The 24590-nt window shown below is 33.2% G+C and overlaps 3 protein-coding genes across 4 annotated transcripts; all 3 read left to right on the top strand.

The window, feature by feature from the left end:
* Positions 1-226: 226 nt before the first annotated feature.
* LOC114712748 (probable disease resistance protein At4g27220) lies at positions 227-3400 on the top strand. The gene has a single exon (XM_028897291.1). The coding sequence runs from the start codon at positions 227-229 to the stop codon at positions 3398-3400; it is 3174 nt and encodes a 1057-aa protein (XP_028753124.1).
* A 2290-nt stretch (positions 3401-5690) lies between these two features.
* LOC114712747 (eisosome protein 1-like) lies at positions 5691-12000 on the top strand. Its single transcript, XM_028897290.1, has 14 exons — positions 5691-5709; positions 5801-6100; positions 6203-6282; positions 7046-7120; positions 7330-7443; positions 8038-8112; positions 8221-8313; positions 8748-8882; positions 9611-9736; positions 9826-9906; positions 10500-10601; positions 10742-10855; positions 10956-11069; positions 11257-12000. The coding sequence occupies exons 1-14, from the start codon at positions 5691-5693 to the stop codon at positions 11998-12000; spliced, it is 2172 nt and encodes a 723-aa protein (XP_028753123.1).
* A 7523-nt stretch (positions 12001-19523) lies between these two features.
* LOC114712705 (3',5'-nucleoside bisphosphate phosphatase-like) lies at positions 19524-24068 on the top strand. 2 transcript variants are annotated; one of them, XM_028897248.1, is made up of 6 exons: positions 19524-19736; positions 19818-19940; positions 21672-21796; positions 21992-22306; positions 22400-22569; positions 23429-24068. In XM_028897248.1, exons 1-6 carry the CDS (start codon positions 19602-19604, stop codon positions 23842-23844), a joined length of 1284 nt encoding a protein of 427 aa, XP_028753081.1. In that variant the 5' UTR covers positions 19524-19601; the 3' UTR covers positions 23845-24068. The 2 variants fall into 2 exon arrangements, with proteins under 2 accessions (XP_028753081.1, XP_028753080.1); XM_028897247.1 differs by having other exon boundaries at positions 19524-19940.
* Positions 24069-24590: the final 522 nt, after the last annotated feature.

The raw sequence follows: 24590 nt of genomic DNA, 5'->3' as shown, positions 1-24590 counted from the left end.
TTAGAATTACCTTTTATTTGGTAATGGATTGTTATAGTTGATTTTAGAATGCATTCTTTAAAACGTTACACACACATGGGTTACTTAGAGAGATGCCATTCTTTCTATAATCTCTCCCTACAATTAATAATATGGTTTAGATTAGTATATTGTAATCTTAGGCATATATAGTTGGCATGTACATAGATATTATAATCTTGTAACCGTAATCTCATATGCATGTTAGATGGATATCGGTAGCAGTGTTGCAACAACAGTTATCCCCTGCCTGGCATGTAAAGCATGGGAAGAACTTCGGTACCTGCGTAAATACAAGAGTTATGTTCGAGACTTTAGAAATGAACAAGGAAAGTTGTCAGCTGAAATGAAAAGAGTAAAGCTGAAGATAGATGAAGCCAGCAAAAGAAATGAGACTCTAGTTGATCCTAGAGTTGAAGACTGGCTTAAAAGAGCCAATCAACTTTTACAACAAGACACTAAACCAACTAAATGCTTTGGCTTGTGTGTGAATTGCTGCTCGCAAACTGCACGAGCAAAGGAGCTGGAAAGTTTGATCAAAGAGGTAATTCCAAAATTGATCACTGAAGTTCAAGAATTTGATGCATTTGCACATGCAGTTGGAGTGCCAGGCATGGAATTCCATTCACAAAACTTCATGTCCTTTAAGAGTAGAAAGGCGAAATTTGAGGAACTCAAGAAGGAATTAGAAGATGACAATAACTATATGGTAGGATTGCAAGGGTTTGGAGGAACGGGGAAATCCACAATGGCAATAGAAGTCGGGAAACAAGTTGAAAACACAAATTCCTTTGATAGAGTCATGTTCATTAGTGTGTCTACCCCTGTGGACAAGAAAAGGATTCAAGATGACATTGCAAAGAAATTGGAATTGCAGTTAGAAGAAGAGAAGCTATTGACCCACGCAGAACAAATATGGAACAGGATTGCTTATGCAAGAAAGGTGCTCATAATACTTGATGATGTCTGGGAAAAGCTTGATCTTAAGAATTTGGGGATTCAGCCAGGCTTCCATAGAAAGGGTCGTTGCACTGTTTTGCTAACCACACGTTATGTGAATGTTTGTACTGACATGGAATGCCAAAAGAAGATTAAACTAGAGGAGTTAGATGAGAACGATGCATTGAATCTTTTCCTTTATCATGTTGGTCAGGATTGCCGCGATGATTTGAAGAAGGTGGTAGTGGGTATTGTGAACGAGTGTGGAAGATTACCAGTTATAGTTGTCGCAATGGCAAAGTCCTTAAAAGACTGGCCTAAAAAAGATTGGCACCGTGCTTTGATAGCATTGAGAAGTGCGAATGAACCCTCAAGTCGTGGGATTGTTGATGAAAATATGACGAAGTTTTATAATTCTTTGAAGTTAAGCTATAATTATCTGAAAGATGAACAAGCCCAAGTTCTCTTCCTGCTGTGCTCTGTATTCCCAAAAGCTTATGAAATACCCATAGAGCTTTTAAGCAGGATTGCTATAGGATTAGGGCTATTTGGAGAAACTGAATATGATGCAACAAGAAGTCAAGTGTGTGTGAAGAAAAACAAGCTCATAAATTCCTCTTTATTGTTGAAGGCTGGTGAAGAATGTGTAAAGATGCATGATTTGATTCGTGAAGTGGCCATGGAGATAGCAAATGAAGAGATTCAAGTGATCATGAAATCTAATATGAATTTGAAGGAGAATATGAAATATTCATCTTGGATCACAAATGGCTTTCCCAATTGTTTTAATGGTAGCAAACTTAAGGTTCTCTTAGTATGGATAAATGCAAATGGTTCTTTAGAAGTTCCAAATACAGTCTTTGCAGGGATGAAGAGTCTTAGAGTTCTGCTTTTGTATTCAAAAATTGAGTTTGGCAGAACTTTAGCCCTCTCACTACCCAAATCAATTCAATCATTGAAAGATATTCGAACACTGTGTCTAACAAATTGGGAGTTAGGTGATATATCTATGTTGATAAGAAACTTAAAAGATCTTGAGTCTCTAGAATTGACCAATTGTTCAATTCTTGATTTGCCAAATGGAATTAGTGAGCTAGGCATATTGAGATTTCTATGCTTGATGCGTTGTTTGCTTGAAAAGAACAATCCATTTGAAGTGATTGCAAGTTGCTCAAAACTGGAAGAGTTGTATTATATCTCGAATGATGATCATATGCCCATCGACACACAGGTTCCTCAAATAAATATACCCCTTCCTCAATATCAAATATATCATATAGATGGTAGTGGGTTCTCTGCATTTGATTCTTGTCAGTTGGACGCTTCAATAAAAACGAGTTTCAAGCCAGCCAAGTTACAAAGAATGTTCTCCAGAGAAATAATTAAATCCTTGGCAGCAAGAGCAGAGATTTTGGAGTTAGAAGGAGATGATGAATCTAGCTGGGGCAATCTTATTCCTGATGTTGTTTCAATTGAAGATGAAGCTACGAGAGACTTAATCAAGCTTTCATTGAAGAAATGGTCAAAGATGAACTGTTTGATACATACTAAACTTCTTCAACTTACACCTGGTATGGCTATCTTCAGGAAGTTAGCTGAACTGCAACTTGTTGGAGTGGCTGTGAGAGAAATATGTAGTGGTCCTTATCCTGATGGCTTTCTCAAGCAACTTGAGAAGTTAGAGTTAAGGGATTGTGAAGAGTTGGAAAGCACATTATTTAAAGGCAAGCTAGAGCTAGGTAATCTTAAGTCCATAGAAGTAAAGGATTGTTCAATGTCGTGCCTTTTTCATCCATCCACTGCCCAAAGTCTAAGAAAGCTAGAAACTTTGAAGATTACTAGATGTTCTAATCTGAAATACATAATAAGGGATGAGGGATTATCAGGAAAGGTGAAAGCGGATGATAAAGATCCCAATCCAAGGAGTCATGACTCAATGTTTCAAAAATTGAAACTCTTCAGTATTAAAGGATGTGACGAATTGGAATTCATGTTGCCAATTTGTTTTTGTGATGACCTTCCTACACTTGAAAGTGCGAAGATTTCTGAGTGTGAAAATCTAAAATACATGTTTGGGCAATATCCAGAAGAGAGAGGGTTGCATCAAATGCAAAAAGAAAACATACTCTGTTCGTTGAAAGTGCTGTCTATTCTAAAAGTTCCTTCATTCGTCAACATATATCCAGATTGTCATCTCCCACAAAAATCAGAAGCAAATACAACTGAAGGGTCAAAGGCAAAAGACAAGAGTCCAGGTCGCAATGTCTCTTGTGGTTCTTTATGTTGTTTTATGCCAAAATCAAAAGCTACAAATGAAGATGAGTCATCCACTTCCAAGGCAACTCAGCCGGACCACACTAGCCCACAGGTACATATATATGTTCCTCCCTCGCACTTTTTATCAGTGCTACAAATGGTTATTTGCATTGAGGGAATTAAATAGAGTTGCGTTAATTTAAAAAAGAGAATTGTTAGAATAAATAATTACTCATTACGTTCAAAAATTGTGTTGATCAAATTTGTTATAATGCTTAGGACAAAATAATATTAAAAAAAACCCAACATTTAAGTCATTTATAGATGACCTCCGTATAGCAATTCAAATTTTAAAGTTAACCTCCCTATATTTTTTTTTATCTTTTCACATAGTCTAGAGAAAAATTCGGGAAAAGTCTCCCATTAAAAAATTTATTGGTGAGGAGGATGGACATAGAATTTGGATATTTTGTATGTATAAATTTTACAGAGTATTAAAAGCTTTTGTATATAAAAGTTTATCAAATACTTCTCACCAATAAAATGAAGGGTCGTTGCCTTTTTTGATAAATTCCTTTGTCTACTTTACACTGAATATAGAGTATTTCTTTCTTCCAAAAAAATCATAGTCAGCAATAACACCAAAATTTCTAGGTTTGTATGTGCTTGTGACTTTTATGCCACAATTGTTGGTTTTTTTAACTGAGAAATAGGTCGGTAATATAAGGAGGGGTTTTCTGGGTATTTTACTTCTGGTGGAAAGAATACTTTTGCAGGTTTAATCTAAAAAAAAAAATCTCATTTGTTGAGGATAGTTCGGGACTGAATATGGGGAAAGTTTTTTGTGCGAAAACGGCATGAACTATTTATATCAAATATATATATTGTTGTAGTATTTGTGGCTTTTGCCAAAAGTATTTGTCTATTTTTTTTTTATACAATTCAGAGACTTGCCAAGCCACTTTGAACTTGAGTCTTCTCGCGATTTGAACTTATGTTCTTCTTCTTACGAGGCTTAGACTATTTACCATAACAATCAATAGCTTGTTGGTAAAGTATGTCTCTTTATTCATGTTGCAATCTATATAATTTTATTCTCAACCTCACGGTTGATATCTATTTAGTACACATATAAATCAAATTACAAAAATTTGTCCACGTACATGCCACAGGGTGCAGGGCATTCACAGCAAATTACTTATCCACATCAAATTTACAATGGCTTTTTTTTTAAACAATCAACCTTTTAAATTTTGCTTCATTGTTTCATTAATTAATTGATTCAGAAGAATTTAGAACGTGAAAAATTAAAATTTTTAATAATTTGTAACATATTGGCTGAGATGTAGTAAAGATTAAGTTAGATAAGATGTGAAAAAAAATCTTTGGTTATACTTATTTATTTAAAAAAAAAAATTGAACCCGCTTTCCCGTCCATTCTCTGAATTGGCGCTACAACTCTAAGAAGATGAACCAAATTGATGTATTTGTTTGAAAGGCAGGATACATATGTTGGCAATGGAGCAAATGGAATTTTTACGCCACCGTTGTACCCGGTCAATTTGAGAGAGATGAAAATCAACAGAATTTCAAACTTAAGGTCACTATTTTCTGTATCCATCGCCTCATCAATGTTAATGTTAGAAAAATTGGAAGTCGTCCTCTGTGATGAGCTAGAGCATATAGTAATGGAGGAGGTAGACGGTCATCATCATCATATGAGTTCCAACTCTATCTTTCCCAATTTGCGCACCATTGAAATCATCGAATGTCACAAATTGAAATATGTATTTCCTCTTTCTTGTTCTACAAACCTTGTGCTCTTGGAATCTATGCATATCCGGGGGGCTGGAGAGTTGAACTATGTATTTGGAAAATCTTGTGGTGATGATAAGTTACTTCAACAAAATCATAATACTAAGATTCATCTCCCAGCCCTCAACAAACTAAGCCTTAGTGAAGTACCAAATATGGTTATGTGCCCTAAAAACTATTATGTGGAAGCATCATCTCTAGAAGGCATCACTTTGAGTGAATGTCTGCAACTTCCTATAAACTCTTTTATAGAAGTATCAGTGGAGGGGCATACAGGACAAGAACAAGTCTCGAGAAAAAAGGTAATTAATTATTTTTCAATAGTCAGTTTATGATTATTGATGTATTGCTTTGTTCTTTGATAATTATATGTGTGTTTGTTATGACATTATATAGGTAATTGGGATGCGCTTGTGCAATTTGAGACATCTGTCTTTGGCATTCTTGGACATGGAAACAATTTATGATCTGGAAAGACTTCAAATTGCATGTCATGTGAATTCAAGCTTGAAAACCCTGATTTTGGAAAACTTGGATGGGTTAAGAAACATATGTGTGGGACCAAAAAATCACCTCAGCTTTCAATATCTTTTCAAGCTAAAAATCGACGGGTGCGATCAGCTGGAATTCATTTTGCCTACATCTATCTCGAGAAGCCTGCCATGTTTGAGACACCTACAGGTATCACAGTGTGGAGAGCTAGAGCGCATCATTGAGGATGACGATGATGAAGAATATTCTTTCCCAAATCTCCATAGGATTATTGTGCAAGACTGCAAGAGGCTGAAATGCCTATTCTCTATCCCCACACGTGGCAGCTTTCCACAGCTCTCGATTTTGCGCATATCAGATGCCCCAGTGCTAGAGCAAGTATTTGGAGGGAAGCAGGGCGCAACACGAGAGTTGCACATCAAGGTTGTGTTCCCAGAGCTATTTGTGATATACCTTGGAGATGTACCAAAACTTCATACCATCTGCCCTGCAATTGATTTCCAGACCGTGATATGCCGTCTAGTCGAGGGTTGTCCCAAGCTCTCTTTAACTTCAACTGATAATGTTGACTTCATTAATAGTAAGTATCCAAAAGATTATTTAATTATATATTTACGATTCCTATTAATTGCTATGACTTTTCTCATTATAATATATTTTTGGAATTGCTTTGTTTGGTTAGGTTATACGAATTGGTTCCAAGAATCTGAGAGTAAGAAGGGCAACATGGATGAGGATGATCTTTTTGAACAACTTATTAATGTAAGTATCAAAATAAAATGGGTCAATCTAAGGAAAGAGAAAGCAGGGGGAGACCGGACAACAAACGATGCATATACCAAACTTAAATAAACTTGATGGGCCTCTTCTTCTTGAACCAATGGCCTATCATTACACCATTTTTATTTTTAGTTTCAATGTTTTATTATCTTTTCAAATTCACCATGCATTGTCTGGGACAAATTGTTTTTATATTTTTTTAATCAGTTCTATAAAAAAAATTAAATAAACAACATGTCATTTCATTCAACCCATGGAATGGTGATCGAAATAGACCATATTTTAGCTTGGAAAAAAATTGCTTATAAGTCTCATCAAGAAAATTAAATATACAAATGTCTCTAAAAATTTATATTTTACAGATCTGACTTGTATATTCACAAATTAAATTTAATCATTTATGTTTACAGATCAAACTTTTATTTTTACAAGTTGAATTGCATCATTTTTAAGTCAAATTGGACAAAAAATTATAGCATCTATATATCTGAGATTAATTTAATTAAATGAAAGCCTAAGGTTATTTTGTTAATGGAAATATTTAAAAAAAAGAGTAAAGATGCAATTTTGCCCTTAAATTTATTTCTCAAGTACACCACGCACTCTGTTTCTTTTGTAAAAGTGCTAAACAAAAGATTATTGATAAAATTATACCTACGATAGGGGGTAAATTTCAATCTTTTTTACCCTTTCAAAAATGGCTCATCTCATATACTATCTAACCATGTTCACGGATATGTTCCAGAGGGTAAGAGAAGTAGTAGAGAAGGTTACAAAGAGAGATCGACCAGCAGCACAACAAACCAATGGTTCATCAAATGTATGTGTACTGCACTTTCCTATAATCTACCACACCTAAGAAGCCACCAACTATATTCTTCTCTTACTTATTGCCTTTCTTATTGCTTATAAATTTTTGGCGCAATATGAACAAATTAAATCCATAACTTTTTTATAAATTTTTGGTGCAATATTAACAAATTAAATCGAGAACTTTTTAATTCCTTTGTGGTCTCCTATATGTTGCAGATTAAGGAAATAACAAAGGCAAGTGTTGAAGACGGTCCAAAAGCAGAGGAGGCTGCAGAAGCTGATGAAGGGAAGGATTCAGAACAAACTAGCAACAACCCTGCTCCTTCACAAGTAACATTATCATATTTTTAAAATACGATACCATTTGATTTTTCCTCCAACACAGCATCTTCTCAACTAAGTTCATACTTTATTATATTACCTTATTTTCAGTGACTAATGTTAGAAAACACTCATTGTAAATTCATCATACTTCACACTTTTCTAAAATAAAATAGTTTTACATAGACATCAAACAGTACCACATTTTATTAACATACTGTAAGTTCAGATAAACCAAAGCAGTGAAAAATGAAATTGTTAAACAAGCTCTTCTCTCTGATATAGCAGCAAAAACAACACCATTCTCTAATTCAGATATTTTAAGAGAAAATGCCCACAAACACCTTCACTTGTTTTTATATATTGTAAAATTTAATTAGCTAGTAAAGAATATTGTTGATGAAGAGATGACCAACATGTTTATAAGTTGAATTGCATCATTTTTAAGTGAAATTGGCAAAGCTTTTTCAGCACCTAGCTCTCTGATTGATTTTATTAATTGAAGCCTAAGGCTGATTTTTTTAAAAAAAGAAATATTTAAAAAACATCTCATCTAATATAGCATCTAACCCATGTTCACGGATATATTCAATTATTGTACAGAGGTTAAAAGAAGTAGCAGAGAAGCTTATAAAGAGAGACCAACCAGTAGCAGAACAAAACAATGGTTCATCGAATGTATGTATACTATACTTTTACCTTTCTTATTGCTTATAAATTTTTGGTGCAGTTTTAACAAATTAAATCCAGAAGTTTTTAATTTCTATGTGGTCTCCTATGTTACAGATTAAGGAAATGACAGGGGCAAGTGTTGAGGACAGTCTAAAACCAGAGGAGGCTGCACCGTTTGCTGCCCCTTCACAAATTGAATCTCCACGAGTAAGATTATCAGTTTCAAAACCATTTGATTTTTCCTCCAACACAGCATCTTTTCAATGAAGTTTATACTTTATTGCCTTATTTTGAGTGACTAATGTTAGATTTTAAAACTAATTGAAAACACACATTATAAATTCATCATACTTCACCCTTTCCTAAAATAAAATAGTCTTGCGTAAACACCAAACTGTTCCACTCTTTAGTAACATATTGTAAGTTCATGGAGTACCAAAGCAACAATAAATGAAATTGTTCAACAAGTTCTTATTTCTGATATACCAGCGAGAACAACACCATCCTCTAATTAAACACCTTCACTTGGTTATGTATTATAAAATTTAGTTAGCTAGACAAGAATATTACTGCTGAAGATATGGCATTAGAACTCACTGCAGGCTAAATAAGTTCTTTGTGCTGTGCAACAAATTATAAAGGAAACATTGAAGTCAACCTCTCAAGAAGGTTCTAAATCAGATGAAGTTGTCAGAGCATATCAAATCATGAGTCCAGAATCAAGCAAGCCATCCCCAAAGGCATTTGTTGTTCCTTTAGAAAAAGAGCATCCACATGTAAGAATATAGTCCTTCCTGATGTATATAAGTTAAATTTTTGGTAAATGATACAATTTTAGGGTGCTTTCTCCATATTTATGTTCATTTAGGATAATAAGAATCGCATTTTGGGTGAGGGCAAGAGAATCACACATGATGCACTAAAAAAAACAGAACGGAATACACATCTTAGTGATTCACAAAAAGTTAATTAACGCTCTGGATGATTTTTTTCCTCACTAATCGTGGAAGATAATTCATGAGTTTTTAAAAACCACTCTAGGATTCAAATTAACTTGATTTAGAATAGCGATAAAAGTTTTTAAATTTTTTAGAAAATACTAAAGTTATTCTTATTTTTAGTTAGCCACAAGGAGTAGTGGCGTTTTAGCTACTTGTTTGGATGACAAGAGTCGTCTTACTCTATAGCGATGCTAATGTAAATTAATTTTTATTTTCTATTTTGAGGAAAACATATATTCAAAATTTTTGTATTCAATTAGTCAAATTATATATATATTGCTTATATTTGGTATGCATTGCAAATCAGAAGCACACTAAACTCTGATTCAGATATGCAAAAGACATCAACAAATATATTTCTCTCTCACTTACTGCCTTCTTGATTGCTTCCAAATTTTGGTACAGCATCACTGCCTTCTTGATTGCTTCCAAATTTTGGTACAGCATCATTAAATTAAGTCCAGAACTTTTTAATTTCTTTGCGGTCTCCCGTAATGTTACAGATTAAGGAAACAGCAGAGGTAAGTGATGAAGACACTCCACAACCAGAGGAGGCTACAGAAAGTGGCTCAGAACAAACCAACAAACCTGCACCATTTGCTGCTCCTTCACAAATTGAATCTCCACAAGTAAGATTATCATATTTTACAATACAAAACGAATAAATTAAATATATGCAGCTTTTTCAATATTCATAAATATGTATATTTTCATATAGAGTGAAAGAGGACTACATTCGCATTCTAAAGATCCCCAATCAGAACCATCTGAACTTTCCTCCAATATAGCATCTTCTGAAGTAAGTCTGCACTTTATTGCATTATTTTGAGTGATTAATATTAGACTTTAACAGCTTGAAAACACATGCATTGTAAGTTCACCATACTTTGAAATTTCCTAAAATTAATAGACTTGCCCAAACATCAAATAGTACTTCTCTCCATTACCATATTGTAAGTTCATGGACTACCATAGCAAGCAAATAAAATTGTTAAACAAGATCCTATTTCTGATGTACCAGTGACAACAACACCAGCGTCTAATTCAAATATTTTAAGGGAAAATTCCCAAAAATACTCCTTCACTTGGTCATGTATTGTACAATTTAATTAGCTAGTAAAGAATATTGTTGATGAAGAGATAGTGTAGAACTCAAAGCAAGCTAATTACTTTTTTAATTTGTGCTATGCAACAAATTATAAAGGAAACATTGAAATCAACCTCTCAAGAAGGTTCTAAATTAGATGAAGCTCTCGGAACAATGCAAATCACGAGTCCAAAATCAAGCAAGCCATCACCAACAACATTTGTTGTTCCTTCTTGATATAAGATGAATTATTATGTTAACTGATATAATCTTATGGTGCTTTTGCCATATTTATGTTCATTTAGGACAATATGGATCGCATTGAGGATGAGGGCAAGAAAATCACACTTGATCAACAAGCACTACCAAAAACAGACCCCGATATGCATCTTGATGATTCACAAAAGGTTAATTAACAATCTACAAAAGAATATACTACCTCCGGTCTTATTTATAAGACCTCATTTGTAGACTACAAACGGTGTCTTATTATTAGGACCAGAGGTAGTATATACGTATTCTAATGCTTTACTGTCACAAAAACAAGAAACTGATGTCATTCGATGCCACGCAGAATGCTAAAGCAAATGTTGAAGAAACATCAGATAAAGTTGCAATGTCAATTCCATCAACTACTGCAACTGAAACAAGCTCTCCATTGGTAAATAACTACTCCTTTCATTTACCCTTATGTGATTGTTACACTATTGGTACTTTACTCTCATTGGTTGAAATTAATTTTTCTATCTTTCTGGTTTTAGATCCCTTCAATCTCTACTCCCATGAAGCCTCAAATAGCAACTTCAAGTACTGAAACAAAAGCAGAGAGCTCACAATCAGACCATTTAGATATTTCCATTACTGAATCTGCACAAGTACGTTTATAGTTTATTGCCCTGCTTTTTGGGTATAATGTTTTCCCTTTAAAACAATTAATAATGAATATTGTGTTGATTACCATTTATAACTCCGCTTTAAGAATTCAATGTGTTTAGAAAAAATATCATATTTTGTTACTGGATTCTATTAGTAAGAATAATATTTGTCCATTATCCATTTCAGGATGAAAATAAGGTCACTCAAGCAGGGACTTGCATGCCTCATGTATCTAAACAGCTTGAAAATGATGATCTAATGATATTATTCCAAATAATGGAGGAAGTTGCTGACATCGAAGTTCACATGCCCTATGCATCCCAAGTTATTGCTTATGAAGATGATAGTGAGGTAGCTAAGGCTCTTGGTGACTTGGAAGCCTCAATGAAGATGGGTTTGGAGGAAATTGCTAGCTCTGAAGAAAGCAAGCTTTGCCTTGAGAATGCTCTTAACACCTTGTCGTCTCATTGTTCTGATGATGGCCTTAAAGCTATAATACACTCTTTGCAACAAGAAATCCAAAATGTTCTATCTTCCTTCAAGCTTCAACAAAAACAGAAGCTAATGACTGAGCAATGTTTGCAACGAAAAGGAGCAGCCATGAGTCTTTTATCTGAAATTCAAAAGACTCAGAATTCTATGGTTGAGGCTCAAAAAAAGGCAGCAGAGTTGAAGGAGCAAATCTTTAAGTTGCAGACTGAACTAGATAGCAAAGAAAATGAAATCAAAGAGTGTGACAACAAATTGTTGTCTCTTGAAAAGCAAAAGAAGGAGAGTGTTTCTGACACCATTGGATTCATAAAGGAATTGGAAGCAGTGAAGAAAAAGAGGTCTCAGCTGGAGAATATGGATTTTAAGTGGTCTTCTTGTTTAGCCAACTTGAAGAAAACTTCGTTGCTGTTAGGAGTTCATCTTAAGCAAAAACTTTGACCATGTGAGACTGCCATTTAAATTTCCAAAAAAATTATTTAAAAAAAAAAAAGTTCATTATGGAAGTTGGGTTGTAATGTATCTATCCCGTGTTTTATGTACTGTCATTGTGGTTCGTTCTCAATGTTGACTGTGATGATTGTTTCTCCTATTCATTCTCACAAGAAGACCTACTTTAGTTAATAAATAAATCATGTTATTTATCCTCTTTTTTGGCCAGCATGTTATTTATCCTTTTATATCATAATATTAGTTTAAATTAAATATGTTGACAGTCAATAAGTTTTCCCAATTTAAATGTGTGTATACTTTTTTTCGGCTAAAAAAAAATGTGTGCTCTTTTTAATTGAATATATTGAAGCTAACCCTCAGGACCTTTTTTTTTGTTCCCGGGAAGATAATTCACCTTTTTTTAAAAAATCACTTTAAGGTCCGAATTAACTTGATTAAAAATAGCAATAAAGTATTTTAAATTTTTTAGAACATATTAAAGTTATTATTGATCTGTCAATAATTTCACTTGAACAACCATTGCTTCAAAATTTGTGTTTATTTTTTTATATTATTAAATTTTGAAATATTATTTTCTTTTTTTTTTGGTGAGCCACAAGGAGTATACCTCGCTCACCATCACAGCAGTGTCGAATCACCCCTGAAGTATTGAGGGCAATGGGCACTCACAATTTAGTTGTTATGTCCATATGCATTGAAATTCAAGCCTAGTTTAACATAACTACTTGTTTAGATGATGTGAGTCCTTAATTTATAACTCCAATCTAAATTGATTTTCATTTTCTATTTTGATGAAAACACATTGTCATTCAAAATTTTGTATTCAATTAGTCAATTATATATATAAATATATATTTTTTCGGTCTTTAATATAAAACCCATTTAACTAATTTGATTAGATTAAAGAAGGTAAGTAAGTTAGTTAATTATAAGAAATATGACACATTTTTCTTAAAACATCATAATCAACTTTCTTAATACCACATCTCGCTTTTCTACTTGATTATAGTTGAGGGAATATCTATAAGGGTATTTTAGAGAAAATTGATAAATATGAGGTATTGATTATTGACTATTGATTTGGTATTGATTGAATATCAGAATCGCACTAACCAATGGTCTCATGTTCGAGTCCTGAATATGTAGCCGTGATCATTACTTAGAGGTAGCAAGGTAACCCCCCATAGTGGCCACTGCTCCCGCAAACTAGATTATTTGGTTACTCGGATACTTAGTAATAAGATTCAGAAAAGGAACCGGATACCAATTGATAATAATTAAAAAAATTTGCAGACAAACTTCCTAATAAATAATTGAGGACTTGTTTGGTTTTTTGTTTTTAAAACAATTTTTTGTTTTTAAAAACAAAAAATAAAAATACTTGTTTGGCAATTTATTTTTAGTTAATTGTTTTAAAAAAAAATATGTTTTTAAAAACTGGAAAACCAAAACAACTTTTACATGTTTTCTTATTTTTGCTTTTGTGTTTTTTATTTTTTTTTTGTTTTGAAAAATCAGAGAAACCTTCTTCTCTTCTCCTCTACTACCTACTATTTATCACTATTAGTGATAACTATCACTTGTCAAAGTGTAATTTTTTACATTTTTTTCAAATGTGATCTTTTAAAAATTATTTTTCAAACAATTTTTTTTGTTTTTTGTTTTCAAAACTTGTTCTTAAAAACAATTTTATAAAATTATTTTGAAAATAAGAAAACAAAGAACAAAAACAAACAGGCCTTGAGATTCTTTTGCACAGAGTGAAACCCCACTCTCATACCCAATTTTGGAAATCAAAGCACTGTTTTATGGAAATATACCTGTTTGCTTTTGTTCTTAGTTTTTTGTTCTCAAAACAATTTTGTAAAATTGTTTCTTAGAACTATTTTTGAAAACAAAAAACAAAAGAATTTGTTGGGATAATAATTTTAAAAAATAATGTTTACAAGAAAAAATGATAAAAAATTACACTTGGTAAGTGATAGTTGTCGTTGGTATTGATAAGTAGTAGATAGTAAGTGAGAAGAGAAGAAAATTTTTCAAAATTTTTTAATCAAAAAATAAAAAACACAAAAACAAAAACAAAAAAATATGTAAAAGTTATTTTGGTTTTTCAGTTTTTAAAAACAAATTACTGTTTTTTTTGTTTTTTTAAAACACTCAACTAAAAACAAGTTACCAAATAAGTTTTTTTGTTTTTCTGTTTTTAAAAACAAAAAATTATTTTTAAAACAAAAAGCCAAACAAGCTCCTTATTGCTTCTGTCTTCACTTTACCCACACAAGCCAACCATAAAAATATGGAAACATTGCTCAGACATACTGACACACCCTCTTGACCCAGAAATTAGGGTTTCACCACTGCGGGAAGCCATTATTATTGGCGTTGTTACACACAGCTAGAACGCATGCAACAAATATGGAAATTAAAGGCCAAAAAAACCATTAATATTTGAATCTGATAAGGGACAATGACAAAAAAAAGAGGTTGGAATTTTGTAAATACTAAATAAGGAATGTCAACAAAAATTTGTTGTTATCTGTAAATTCAGACTTGTCAATACTAAATAAAGTTGTGTTATCAAACCTAATTTAAGATCTGCAATTTTCAACTTCTTTTTTTTGCCGTTCTTCCATCTGATTTTGGATGATGTTAATTAATTAGTGAAAAAAGGGGAGCAAAAGATCATAATTAAGGAATAGTTGTAGAAAATAAAGCTGATAAACCCCAATTACTGCATATAACTCTGGGTTAATTAAAAGGCCATCGATCGATATCTTCCAACCAGAAGCTTTTACATGCTCCATATACATTATTTCTTCACATGCACAGATCACTAGAGAAGTTTTTCTTTTCTTTCCTTTTCTTTTCTTTTTCCTGAAGTGAAGGAGACAAGCGAGAAAAGGCGAAATGCAGAGTACTGTACTGAAAATAACGACAGAAAGGGGCTGCATGCATGCATGCATTGTTAACATAATAAAACCGTCGACATCGTCAAACCTTATCTACTGTACTACAGTCTTCTCACCTGTAAAGTACTGTACCTCTTCACCCGCACTTTTCTTTCCTTTCTCTACGTACACCATCATTATTGCAGGCCTAGCTCACTTGGTCCAAGTTAGGTCGATCTGGGCATATGTATGCATACAATGTATAAGTTCCATGCATTACATGAAATTTGAGAATTATTGGGCAGAACATGTATCTATTCATATAAACATAACTATTTAGTGTGCATAATTTTCCCATTTATAATAGTTGGACTTGGACTAATTTAATTAATTAAAATACTTCTGATGATTTCAGGTTTTCAACTATATATTGATTTCTATATATTTTATCTGATCAATAAAATGAGGTTAATTTTGTATAAATCCGTAAGATAAACCCTAATAAATTAGAGTGGATTTTATGCATTTTACATGTGACTTAAGATAATTTTTGCAATATTCATCAACAACATAATGTAACTCCTCACGCTATATGTCTTGCGTTGATTTCGTAAGCGAATTTGCTCTGAATTGTATTGTTATTATCATATGCATGTTTTAATCGCAAGATCAATTAAATCCACAATCTCAATAGACTGGGAAAATTATTTACACATATATACACAATTTTTTTTTTGGTGAGCACAAAAAGTATAACTAGAACCGATAATATGGGTTGGACCTGCCAACCTGTCAAAAATAACAAATTAGAGTTGGCTAAAAGTCAACCCACTAGCAAACAAAATTTAATCACAACCCGCTATGGGCTAGCCTGCCAACCCACGGGCTAATCGTATTTATTTTTTTGATATTTTTAAATTTTATTAATTATTATAATTATATTATTATATTTTATATCCTATATAAAAAAGTTTAAAAAATACCAATATCATTTATTTGGTGTTTTCAACCAAATTTTTGAAGGAAAAGTAAAATTTTCATTATATTGTATAAGAAAAAAATATTTAAAAAGAAAAAAAGCAAAATAATGTTGGCGGGTTGGCAGGCCAACCTGTCAACCCACCATGACAGGTCAAGGTTGGCTAAAAACCAACCCGCCATTACAGGAGTTTTTTTCAACTCGTACTGCTTAACTCTAGCTCACTTGCAGGTTAGTCTGTATTATCACGGCTAAATATAACCTCCCGACAACAAAGATACTGAGGATTGAATATAGACACTCATTCTACCGAAGTTGTTTTATATATATACATATACATATACATATATAAAGATTTAAAGTCCTAACCCCATACGCAAATGATAAGAATCTCTACCACTCCCGTCAACTTGAATTAGTTACACACAAGCAATATTTTGTATATAAAAATTGAATTGAATTAGGGGCTTACTAGCTATATAACCTCTTAGAAACCAGTTATTAAGAGGTTCCAATTTCTTCACTTGCTAGTGTAGGACCTTTGGCACTTGTGATGGACATAGTGAATCTCACAATGAAGCTCCAACAGCCACTTGTGATGGCTTGACCTTGGTAATGCCAGCTATACTACTTTTTATTCTTAATATAATATAAGAACTAATTAAATATTTAATTTGATCTTAAATATGATTACACATGTAAAAAAATTTCATTAAAATATGATTCTTAACTAATTTTTTTAATATTCACATATTAGTTATCTAGCTATTTACTTCTTATAGTAAGTACTAGAGGCAGTATTTTCTTCATATGTCAAAGGCATTTTTGTAGAGGACCTCTAAAATTTTTTTTAATTTCAGTCAAATTCTCAGGGTCTGTGGTGAAATTCTAGGAATTTTTTTAAAATTCAGTCAAATCGAAGTGTAAGTAAATCTCTTATGAATTAAGGAATTGACTGATGGCAATAAAAAATTAAGGAGCTGATTGGGATTCTCTCCTTTTTTTTTTATTATAATTTTACAAATTATCTAACTTCATATAATTCTTACATTTTTCACAAAACATTTTCGTGTCAACATCAATATAAAATTTGTGGTAAATTATATGATTAAGGATAGTTGCATCAAGTGAAAAAAACGTAATATCCTTTAAATATAATTCAAAACCCTGCAAATAAAGAAAACTGAGTCATTGTTGCTTAAATACTTCCTTCGTCCGTATTTATTTGTCCTCATAGAAAAAGAATGCATAGATGAAGAAGAAAACAAATTATTATCTAAAGTTTAATTCTTTAAAAAAAATTTCCTTTCGTTTAATGCTGTACTATTTTTAAATATTAACTATCTTTAAAATTTAAATATTACTTTCTAATGCGGTGTTATTAAAAACAAATAACAATTATATCTTAAGAGTTAGATTAAAAGAACAAAGGATCTAAATAAGCACTTATAAATAGAATGAGGAAGTATAAATTAGTGTTAATAATAACGCATTTTAAATATAGGGTATAATCATAGTTTCTCGAATCCAGCTGGCTACTATATTGTTTTTCTCCTTTTATCTATAATATAAGACGTTGATAATAAAATTATAGTTCAAAATATAAAATATTATCAGAATAATTAATATAAATTTTTACTTTCGTTTCTTTTAAATATAAGAGAGAGAAGAGATGTGAGATATAACAAAAATGTAATATTAAGATCTGTTTAGGGGATGAAAAATTTTGATGAACTCTTTTAAAAAAATTGGAAAAATGAAGTTATAAGATTTTGATAAAAAAAGATGTAATATAAAAAATAAAAAATTAATTAAAACATTTTAACAATATTTTTTAATTTTTTCAAAGAAACTCGTTAAAATTTTCTCTCCTTTTCCTTTTCTTTCATTTTCCTTGTACTAAACAAATTTTAAAGACAGCTTTATTCACAAAAAGGACTACTTTATCATCTTTTAAAAATAAAATGAAAAAAATCATATTCTCTTAGGATAAATTTAATGACTAATTTTTTAGTTTTTGATGTCAATTTTTTATATCATAAACTTTATCTCCTTTGAAGAATCAGGCAAACAAGCGAACCGCAAACCCCAAAAAAAAGCCATCCTTTGGTAAACGAAGGACAAGGCGGTTCATATGTGATAGGAATACGATAAAAGTATAAAACCTGATTTCTTAAATAAATGTCACAGAATCCTAAGTGTTGATGTTAGTCTTCTCGTGCGGTCATGTCCAACCCAGCTCTGTCTACCATAATGTCCATCCTCTGTCCTATTCTCTATCTTTATCTCTTTTGTCTTTATTATTAATTATTTAATTAATAACGATTCATATTAATGTTTCCTAATTGCTTTGCCAAAAGAAATTCTATTTTTTAATTGTTCGGCCGTAAATTCTGCAAGAATATTGAGGTGTCCTTGAGGGTTTGTAATTCTTATAATCACAATGTTGAGTTTTCTCCGTCCTGTACGAATGATATACGCAGATTGGTCCATACATTAATAATCCTCCACCATGCTTCTCATCCATTGCCACTTTTTTATCTTCCTTTTTTTTTCCCAAAAAAAAAAATCTTGGACTCACTTAAAACGTGCCTATTATCTCTACATCCAATCAGAATTTATTTCTTGTCTCCCTATAATTTCTTGCGTCTCAGTCAAAGGTCAAAACATAACTGGGTCCTTTTTTTTTTTTTGCAAATTGAAGTAACTAATTTTGTACCACTCCTAGGGAACAATGCCGCTAGCCATCCTCAGGTAAAATCCTGAGTTGCAACTAAGCATTCTCATATTTGTATGCAGATGCGTGCATTTAAGTGTATTATATTAACAGGAAAAAATAACCACTTCGATTACATGATTACAGCTTGCAAGTGACGATTTATATGTCATCTAATAAGGGAAATGCCAAAAAACACATTTTATGTGGTAAAATTTTTCTACTTGTTTATTCTGTTGGATGTCATAGATAAGGATAAAATATATTATTTTAATTCTAAATATAAGATTTTTAATCTATTTTGTTTTTATATTTATATTTTTTTCAAAGTAATTCTTGTAATAATATAGTTCTAACCAAAATATTTGACTAGTAAAAATATTTTAAGAAAAATAACATATTTATTACAAATAACTAATTTAATTAATTTTTTTAATCTATCTAAATTAGTTAACTAGTTATTATATTAAGGACAGGAAGTAGTAATTAAATTATTTATGACTCTTCTTCCATTCTTTTCAACCAAATCAAACGAGATAAGCCCTTTCCTCCCCTTCACTTAAACCAAACACAAATGGCAAAAGAAAAGACTCAAAGATGAGTTTTTTGCCCATTTGTTTTTTGGTTTTTGACCATGCTGAGTTTTTTCTGTTTTAAATAATAAGAATGGATAAAACTGTGATAGGTTCTGATTGCAGATTGTTTCCAAGAACCCAAGACAAAGTGATAAATTTGGTTTGCCGACTTGCCGTACGTGACAGAGGGGAGAGAGGGAGTATTATTTTGGGTCCGCTCCTTCCTTGTCTGAGTAGGGAAACAAGGGTGACGACACCTGTGCTTCAAAAGACTGCTCATTCAGCTAAGCCCTCTCTGCCTTCTCTCTTTATGATACTATCCTCTCACATTCCTAATGTATAACCAACGTCCCAACCTGAGGAACGATCAATCCCTCAAAAAGTTTGCATCTTTTTTGACCCCTTTGGGCTAAACCCTCAATTCAGTGATGGGAGATGGTTTGGTGATTCAGGGTCTCAATGATTCCAAAAACGATACGAAGAATAAAAAGAAGAAGAAGAAGAAGCGAGGCGGGGGCAATAAGAAGAAGATGACCACTGAGCAGACTCTCGCCTTCGAGTCTGTGAGTGAATGGGTTTTCCTGGATCACCCTTCTCGTTCTTCCGATTCATTGTGCTTGGACGATGATGGTTTTAGGTTGCAGATTAGTCCAGTGGGAACAGGTCAGGAAGAGAAGAAGGTGGTGTTTGAATTGCATTCGCATTCCAAATTCAGCGATGGGTTCTTGTCTCCTTCCGAGTTGGTCGAGAAGGCTCACGAAAATGGGGTAGCTTTCTTCTTTGTTTTTCTTCTCTTTTTGTTTGCTTTGTTTACATTTTTTTCCCGGAAGGTTACCTACGAAGTGTGATGCTATGTATGAGATGAATTTTACGTGTATAAATGTTATGTAGTTTCTGTTTGAGTACTAAATTTGCTGCTTCGAAGCTTTAATGTTATATTCTATGTTTTGGTGAAGTAAATTTTACTAGCTTTGCGCGATGAAAGAGGTTCAATATAGATGTTTTAAGGTGGTCTTTCGTAGTTTGCTTATCTATTTACTGTCATGAATGAACTCTGGAATCTAGATAGCAATGTTATGTTCATAGCATGTCAGACTGAGAAAGGTACCAGAAGAATATGCCTTTCTCTTGGTTAATTTGTTTTTTTCCACCGAAGAACTCCTAGTTCTCACCCAGAAAGGTTAATTTGGGAAGTATGAATCTTGCTCGGCTGCTCCTTCAAATTTTGACCTTGGTTTTGGTAAAGTTGTATATTTGAGACTAATCAGATTTTTCTGGGACTAGGAGCCATAGCATATGATCTTCCATCTGTTGTCCTCTGCTCTTTTATGAATAATGTGATGTGAGATGATTAAAGTCGCTCCCCCTTCTATTCCTAAAATGTATAAGCCGTATGTGTCTTGAGAAGGCTCTTCATCAGTTCATTGTTAAGGTTGTGTTGGCACTTCTTTTTAAATATGAATACCGTGATGTAAGAAAATCAAAGTAGCTTTCCCCTTCTATTCCTAAAATGTATAAGCCTTATGTGTCCTGGGAAGGTTCTTCATTGTAAAGGTTGTTTTAACACTTCTTTTCATGGGGGCAGGCTCTTTCAGCATATGGGATTCACTGAAGTGTATCCTTTTTCTGTTTGTTTGTTAATATATGGTCTAGTCTGCAGCAAATAGACTTGAAATTAAGATACATATCCATTAACAGATTGGCTTGTCATGAAGCTGAACCCGATACATAGCTGACCGCTTATGTTTTATTATGTTGATCAAAGAATTAACTTGTTCAGAATGAATAAATGCATGTGTCATCTTTTTAATGTTTTCATATCCTGGCATTTAGCTGTACGGCCTTCTTGAAAATTAAGGAGTCTATAGCATTTTTTGTTCTTTTTGTTGCCAAGGAATTTACTGGTCTCGGGTTATGAGGAATCAGAAAAATAAATATCTACAAAACTTGACTTCGTTTTGTACTCTGTTACTGAGGAGAGCTAGAAGATTGATATCAAAGAAAAGGGAGCAGTTGAGCAAGATACCCTCTAGAGGGTATCTTATCAAGGGATGATAAGACCCTCTAGAACATATGGGTCAACAGTATTATGCTTAAAGCGACTTTTTTCATAGATTTCTACAAAGCAAGAGGATTGTAGGTTGTGCATACGCAAGATAACACGAAGAATATGTAGTATCCTACTATCTTCAAGACTATTGTTTATACCTTCTGACCATTGCTCTAAGACCTATTTTCTCAAATTCGGATGGTTTAACTTTCCTTGTGTTACTGGGCTGTGGTTTGTGTTTTAAAATCTGAATTGACTTCTCAGAAGAAAATCCCGCACTTAAAGTGGTCATGCGTATGGAGCTATGGATGCTGTCCAAGTTAACTTGAAAGACTCGTTACCTATGATAGCAAAATATGATTGAATTAAACTTGGGGTACTTATGGAGTGCACTTTCCTTTTTAATATATTGTGCGCATTTTTAATCAATATTACTTGTTCGTAACAGGTTAAGGTTCTAGCTCTAACAGACCATGACACAATGTCCGGCATCCCTGAGGCTCTAGAGGCAGCTCGTAAATATGGCATCAAAATTATTCCAGGTGTTGAAATTAGTACGATATTTTCTCCAAGGTAGCTTTCCAAAATATTTGTTATTCATGATTATTGCTGTTACTTCAGCTGCTTGAGAGAGAGTTTGAAATTCTCAAATCTATAGTTTTTTTTCTCTTTTTTTTAATCAGTTAAGAGTGTAAAACAAAATAAATCCTTCCTATGTTCAGAACCACTCTTTTCTTACGTATCTGATTTATGGCCATCTACTTGCAGAGGAGACTCTGAAGCAGAGGAACCAGTACACATTTTAGCATATTACAGTAGCTGTGGACCAACTAGATTTGAGGAGCTGGACAAATTCTTATCTAATATAAGGGATGGCCGTTTTCTTCGTGCAAAGAACATGGTCTTAAAACTGAACAAGCTCGAGTTGCCTCTTAAGTGGGAGCATGTTTGCAGGATTGCGGGCAATGGGATTGCCCCTGGGAGGCTTCACGTAGCTCGGGCTATGCTTGAAAAGGGTTATGTAGAAAACCTAAGACAGGCCTTTGCTCGGTATCTTTTTGATGGTGGACCTGCTTACTCCACGTAATGTCACAGAACTTTATCTTAACATGTTATAGTTTGCTACTGCTTTAGGAAAAAGATGAAAAATATGGTATTATGGTATTTATGTTTCAGGGGAAGTGAGCCTTTAGTGGAAGAAGCAATAAAGTTGATCTGTCAGACAGGTGGTGTAGCTGTACTAGCTCATCCATGGGCTCTAAAAAATCCCGTTCCCGTCATCAAAAGGTTAAAAGAAGCTGGCCTACATGGAATGGAGGTATACAGAAGTGATGGAAAATTGGCAGGTACTCTATTACCACTTGATGATTTGTAAATTTTAATCCCTTTTTTTTTTTGGGTCGCTGAAACCATAATGTAACTTCATAATTTAGGATTACTAGTTTCCCTATAAAGCAAAACTAGATTGGTTGTGCATTACGAATAAGTGAATATTAAACACCAAGAATGGTTTGCTTGATGTAGGATTGAACTTGGTAAGTATTTGGTTCAACTCTTGCTAGTGATTCTTTTTTGTTAGGCATCTATCGATTGCAGTTTACACTGCCTTTGGGATGGAATGATCTATCTGACTGTAAACCAGAAACGGGTTGAATGATACGTCATTTGAAATATTCAATTCTGTTCCTTCCTCCGCTTTAGTCTGACTCCTACAGGAAGATGTATGTCGTCTGTGGAAGAGAAAAATAACTTGTGAAATCTATTTGAGAATGAGTATGGTGAATTATTCCTTAGTGTGAATTAGGTAATGAAATGAAACCATGAAGGCTACCTAGAACTAGTTATTACAAATTCTGCACTTTGAAAACTATGTCAAAGTTTTTTTAATATTTCAGTTTATCCAAATCTTATCAAGTATTCCTTATGAAATCACTGCCAAATTTTGATGGGAACACTAACTAGATAATTCCGATTGACTTTTGCATGGAGATAATTAATAGTCATTGTGATTGGGCACGATTAAGAATTTCAAATCACATTTTTCTTTCCTCTGAGCCTAGGTTATTGAAGAGGAAACTGAAGTAGGAACTATCCTAGCCTATTTTTACTGTGGGATGTCTCATGATGTACGCTGCGTAAATAGAAGTAAAACTTCCTCGTCATTTCTTTCCTTGGATTATGATATGTATAAATCTTGGCCTGCAGTATACGATGACCTGGCAGACACTTACGGGCTTTTCAAGGTTGGTGGCTCAGACTATCATGGGAGGGGAGGGCGCAATGAGTCCGAACTGGGAAGTGTGAACCTTCCAGTTCTAGTTTTGAATGACTTCCTTAAGGTTGCTCGGCCGATCTGGTGCAAAGCAATCCGGGAAATATTTGAGAGTTATGCTGAAGAGCCTTCTGATTCTAATCTAGCAAGCATTATGAGGTTTGGGAGAACCCTGATTTTTAATGGAGGTTCACCCTTGAGTCGTGGAAGGGACTTGATTGATCACTATTTGCCTCTTTGGTTAACTGGTGAAGAGATAGAAAACTCCAAGTTTGAGGCCATAAAATTGAAGCTTTCCAATATACCTGTAAGCCAAGAAGGCATTCAGGTCCTCATAGAGACCAAATAGCTGTATGTTTGTTGATATGTGTTGACCACTCACCATTCAAGTAAGGCAATCATAGTATTCATTTTGTTAACTATGTTTGCCTATTGATTTTTGGAAAGTTTCTCTAATCAACAAGCAACAAGTTATCTTATCATTGTTCTAATCTGAAGTATCAAATGTACGTTTGCCTTGTTTGATGCTTGAATTCATGAGAAATCCAGTTTCATTTGTCCGGAATCTTTTAACCAGATGTTCGCATGTAGCAAATATAAAGGATTTATAATTTCTACATCATACCTGTGTAGGAGCAATAATATCTTGTACGTTGAGTTTAAACACCAATTTATATCGAAAGTTTGGAGCGATGTTGTTCGGAAGCGTGTTTTGGAAGTGTTTTTGGATTTAAGGTTATTTCGGAAGTGTTGAAATGAAATAATATTGTCTCATGTTATTAAAAATGTTAATTTTTTAATGGTTAATGTAGCTTTTTAATAGAATGGGTAATATTACCATGTTTTGATATTTTTGGGGGGTGATGTGAGAAAAACTTTGGACAAATTTGTACGTTATCAGAAAGTGTACTAATCATGCTATAATGTTAAAATAGGATTATATGGCTTACAGAAAAGAATGTAGGCTACAAGAGAGGCTGAGTTCTAGGGTCACCATTCAAGAGCATCAAATGGGATCATTGATGCGCGTTGGGCTAAGGAGTTCAACACTCGCTTTATTGTGAATTCATTGGCATTTGTATTGTGTTGGAGCAG

The sequence above is a fragment of the Neltuma alba genome, unplaced genomic scaffold, assembly GCF_004799145.2.
Source record: "Neltuma alba isolate B1F8T4 unplaced genomic scaffold, ASM479914v2 tig00011396_pilon, whole genome shotgun sequence".
Lineage (NCBI taxonomy): Eukaryota > Viridiplantae > Streptophyta > Magnoliopsida > Fabales > Fabaceae > Neltuma > Neltuma alba.
Note: the sequence above shows the minus strand (reverse complement) of the source record. Positions and strands in the feature narration are given on the sequence as shown.

Excerpts from the sequence above, each read along its gene's own strand:
- LOC114712705 (XM_028897247.1), top strand. The coding sequence starts at position 19,602 with ATGGGAGATGGTTTGGTGATTCAGGGTCTCAATGATTCCAAAAACGAT. Across the intron at positions 21,797-21,991 it reads AGTACGATATTTTCTCCAAG|AGGAGACTCTGAAGCAGAGG; the intron begins GTAGCTTTCCAA and ends ATCTACTTGCAG. Across the intron at positions 22,307-22,399 it reads GGTGGACCTGCTTACTCCAC|GGGAAGTGAGCCTTTAGTGG; the intron begins GTAATGTCACAG and ends TTTATGTTTCAG.
- LOC114712748 (XM_028897291.1), top strand. The coding sequence starts at position 227 with ATGGATATCGGTAGCAGTGTTGCAACAACAGTTATCCCCTGCCTGGCA.
- LOC114712747 (XM_028897290.1), top strand. Across the intron at positions 6,101-6,202 it reads TAATGTTGACTTCATTAATA|GTTATACGAATTGGTTCCAA; the intron begins GTAAGTATCCAA and ends TTGTTTGGTTAG. Across the intron at positions 6,283-7,045 it reads TTTTTGAACAACTTATTAAT|AGGGTAAGAGAAGTAGTAGA; the intron begins GTAAGTATCAAA and ends GATATGTTCCAG.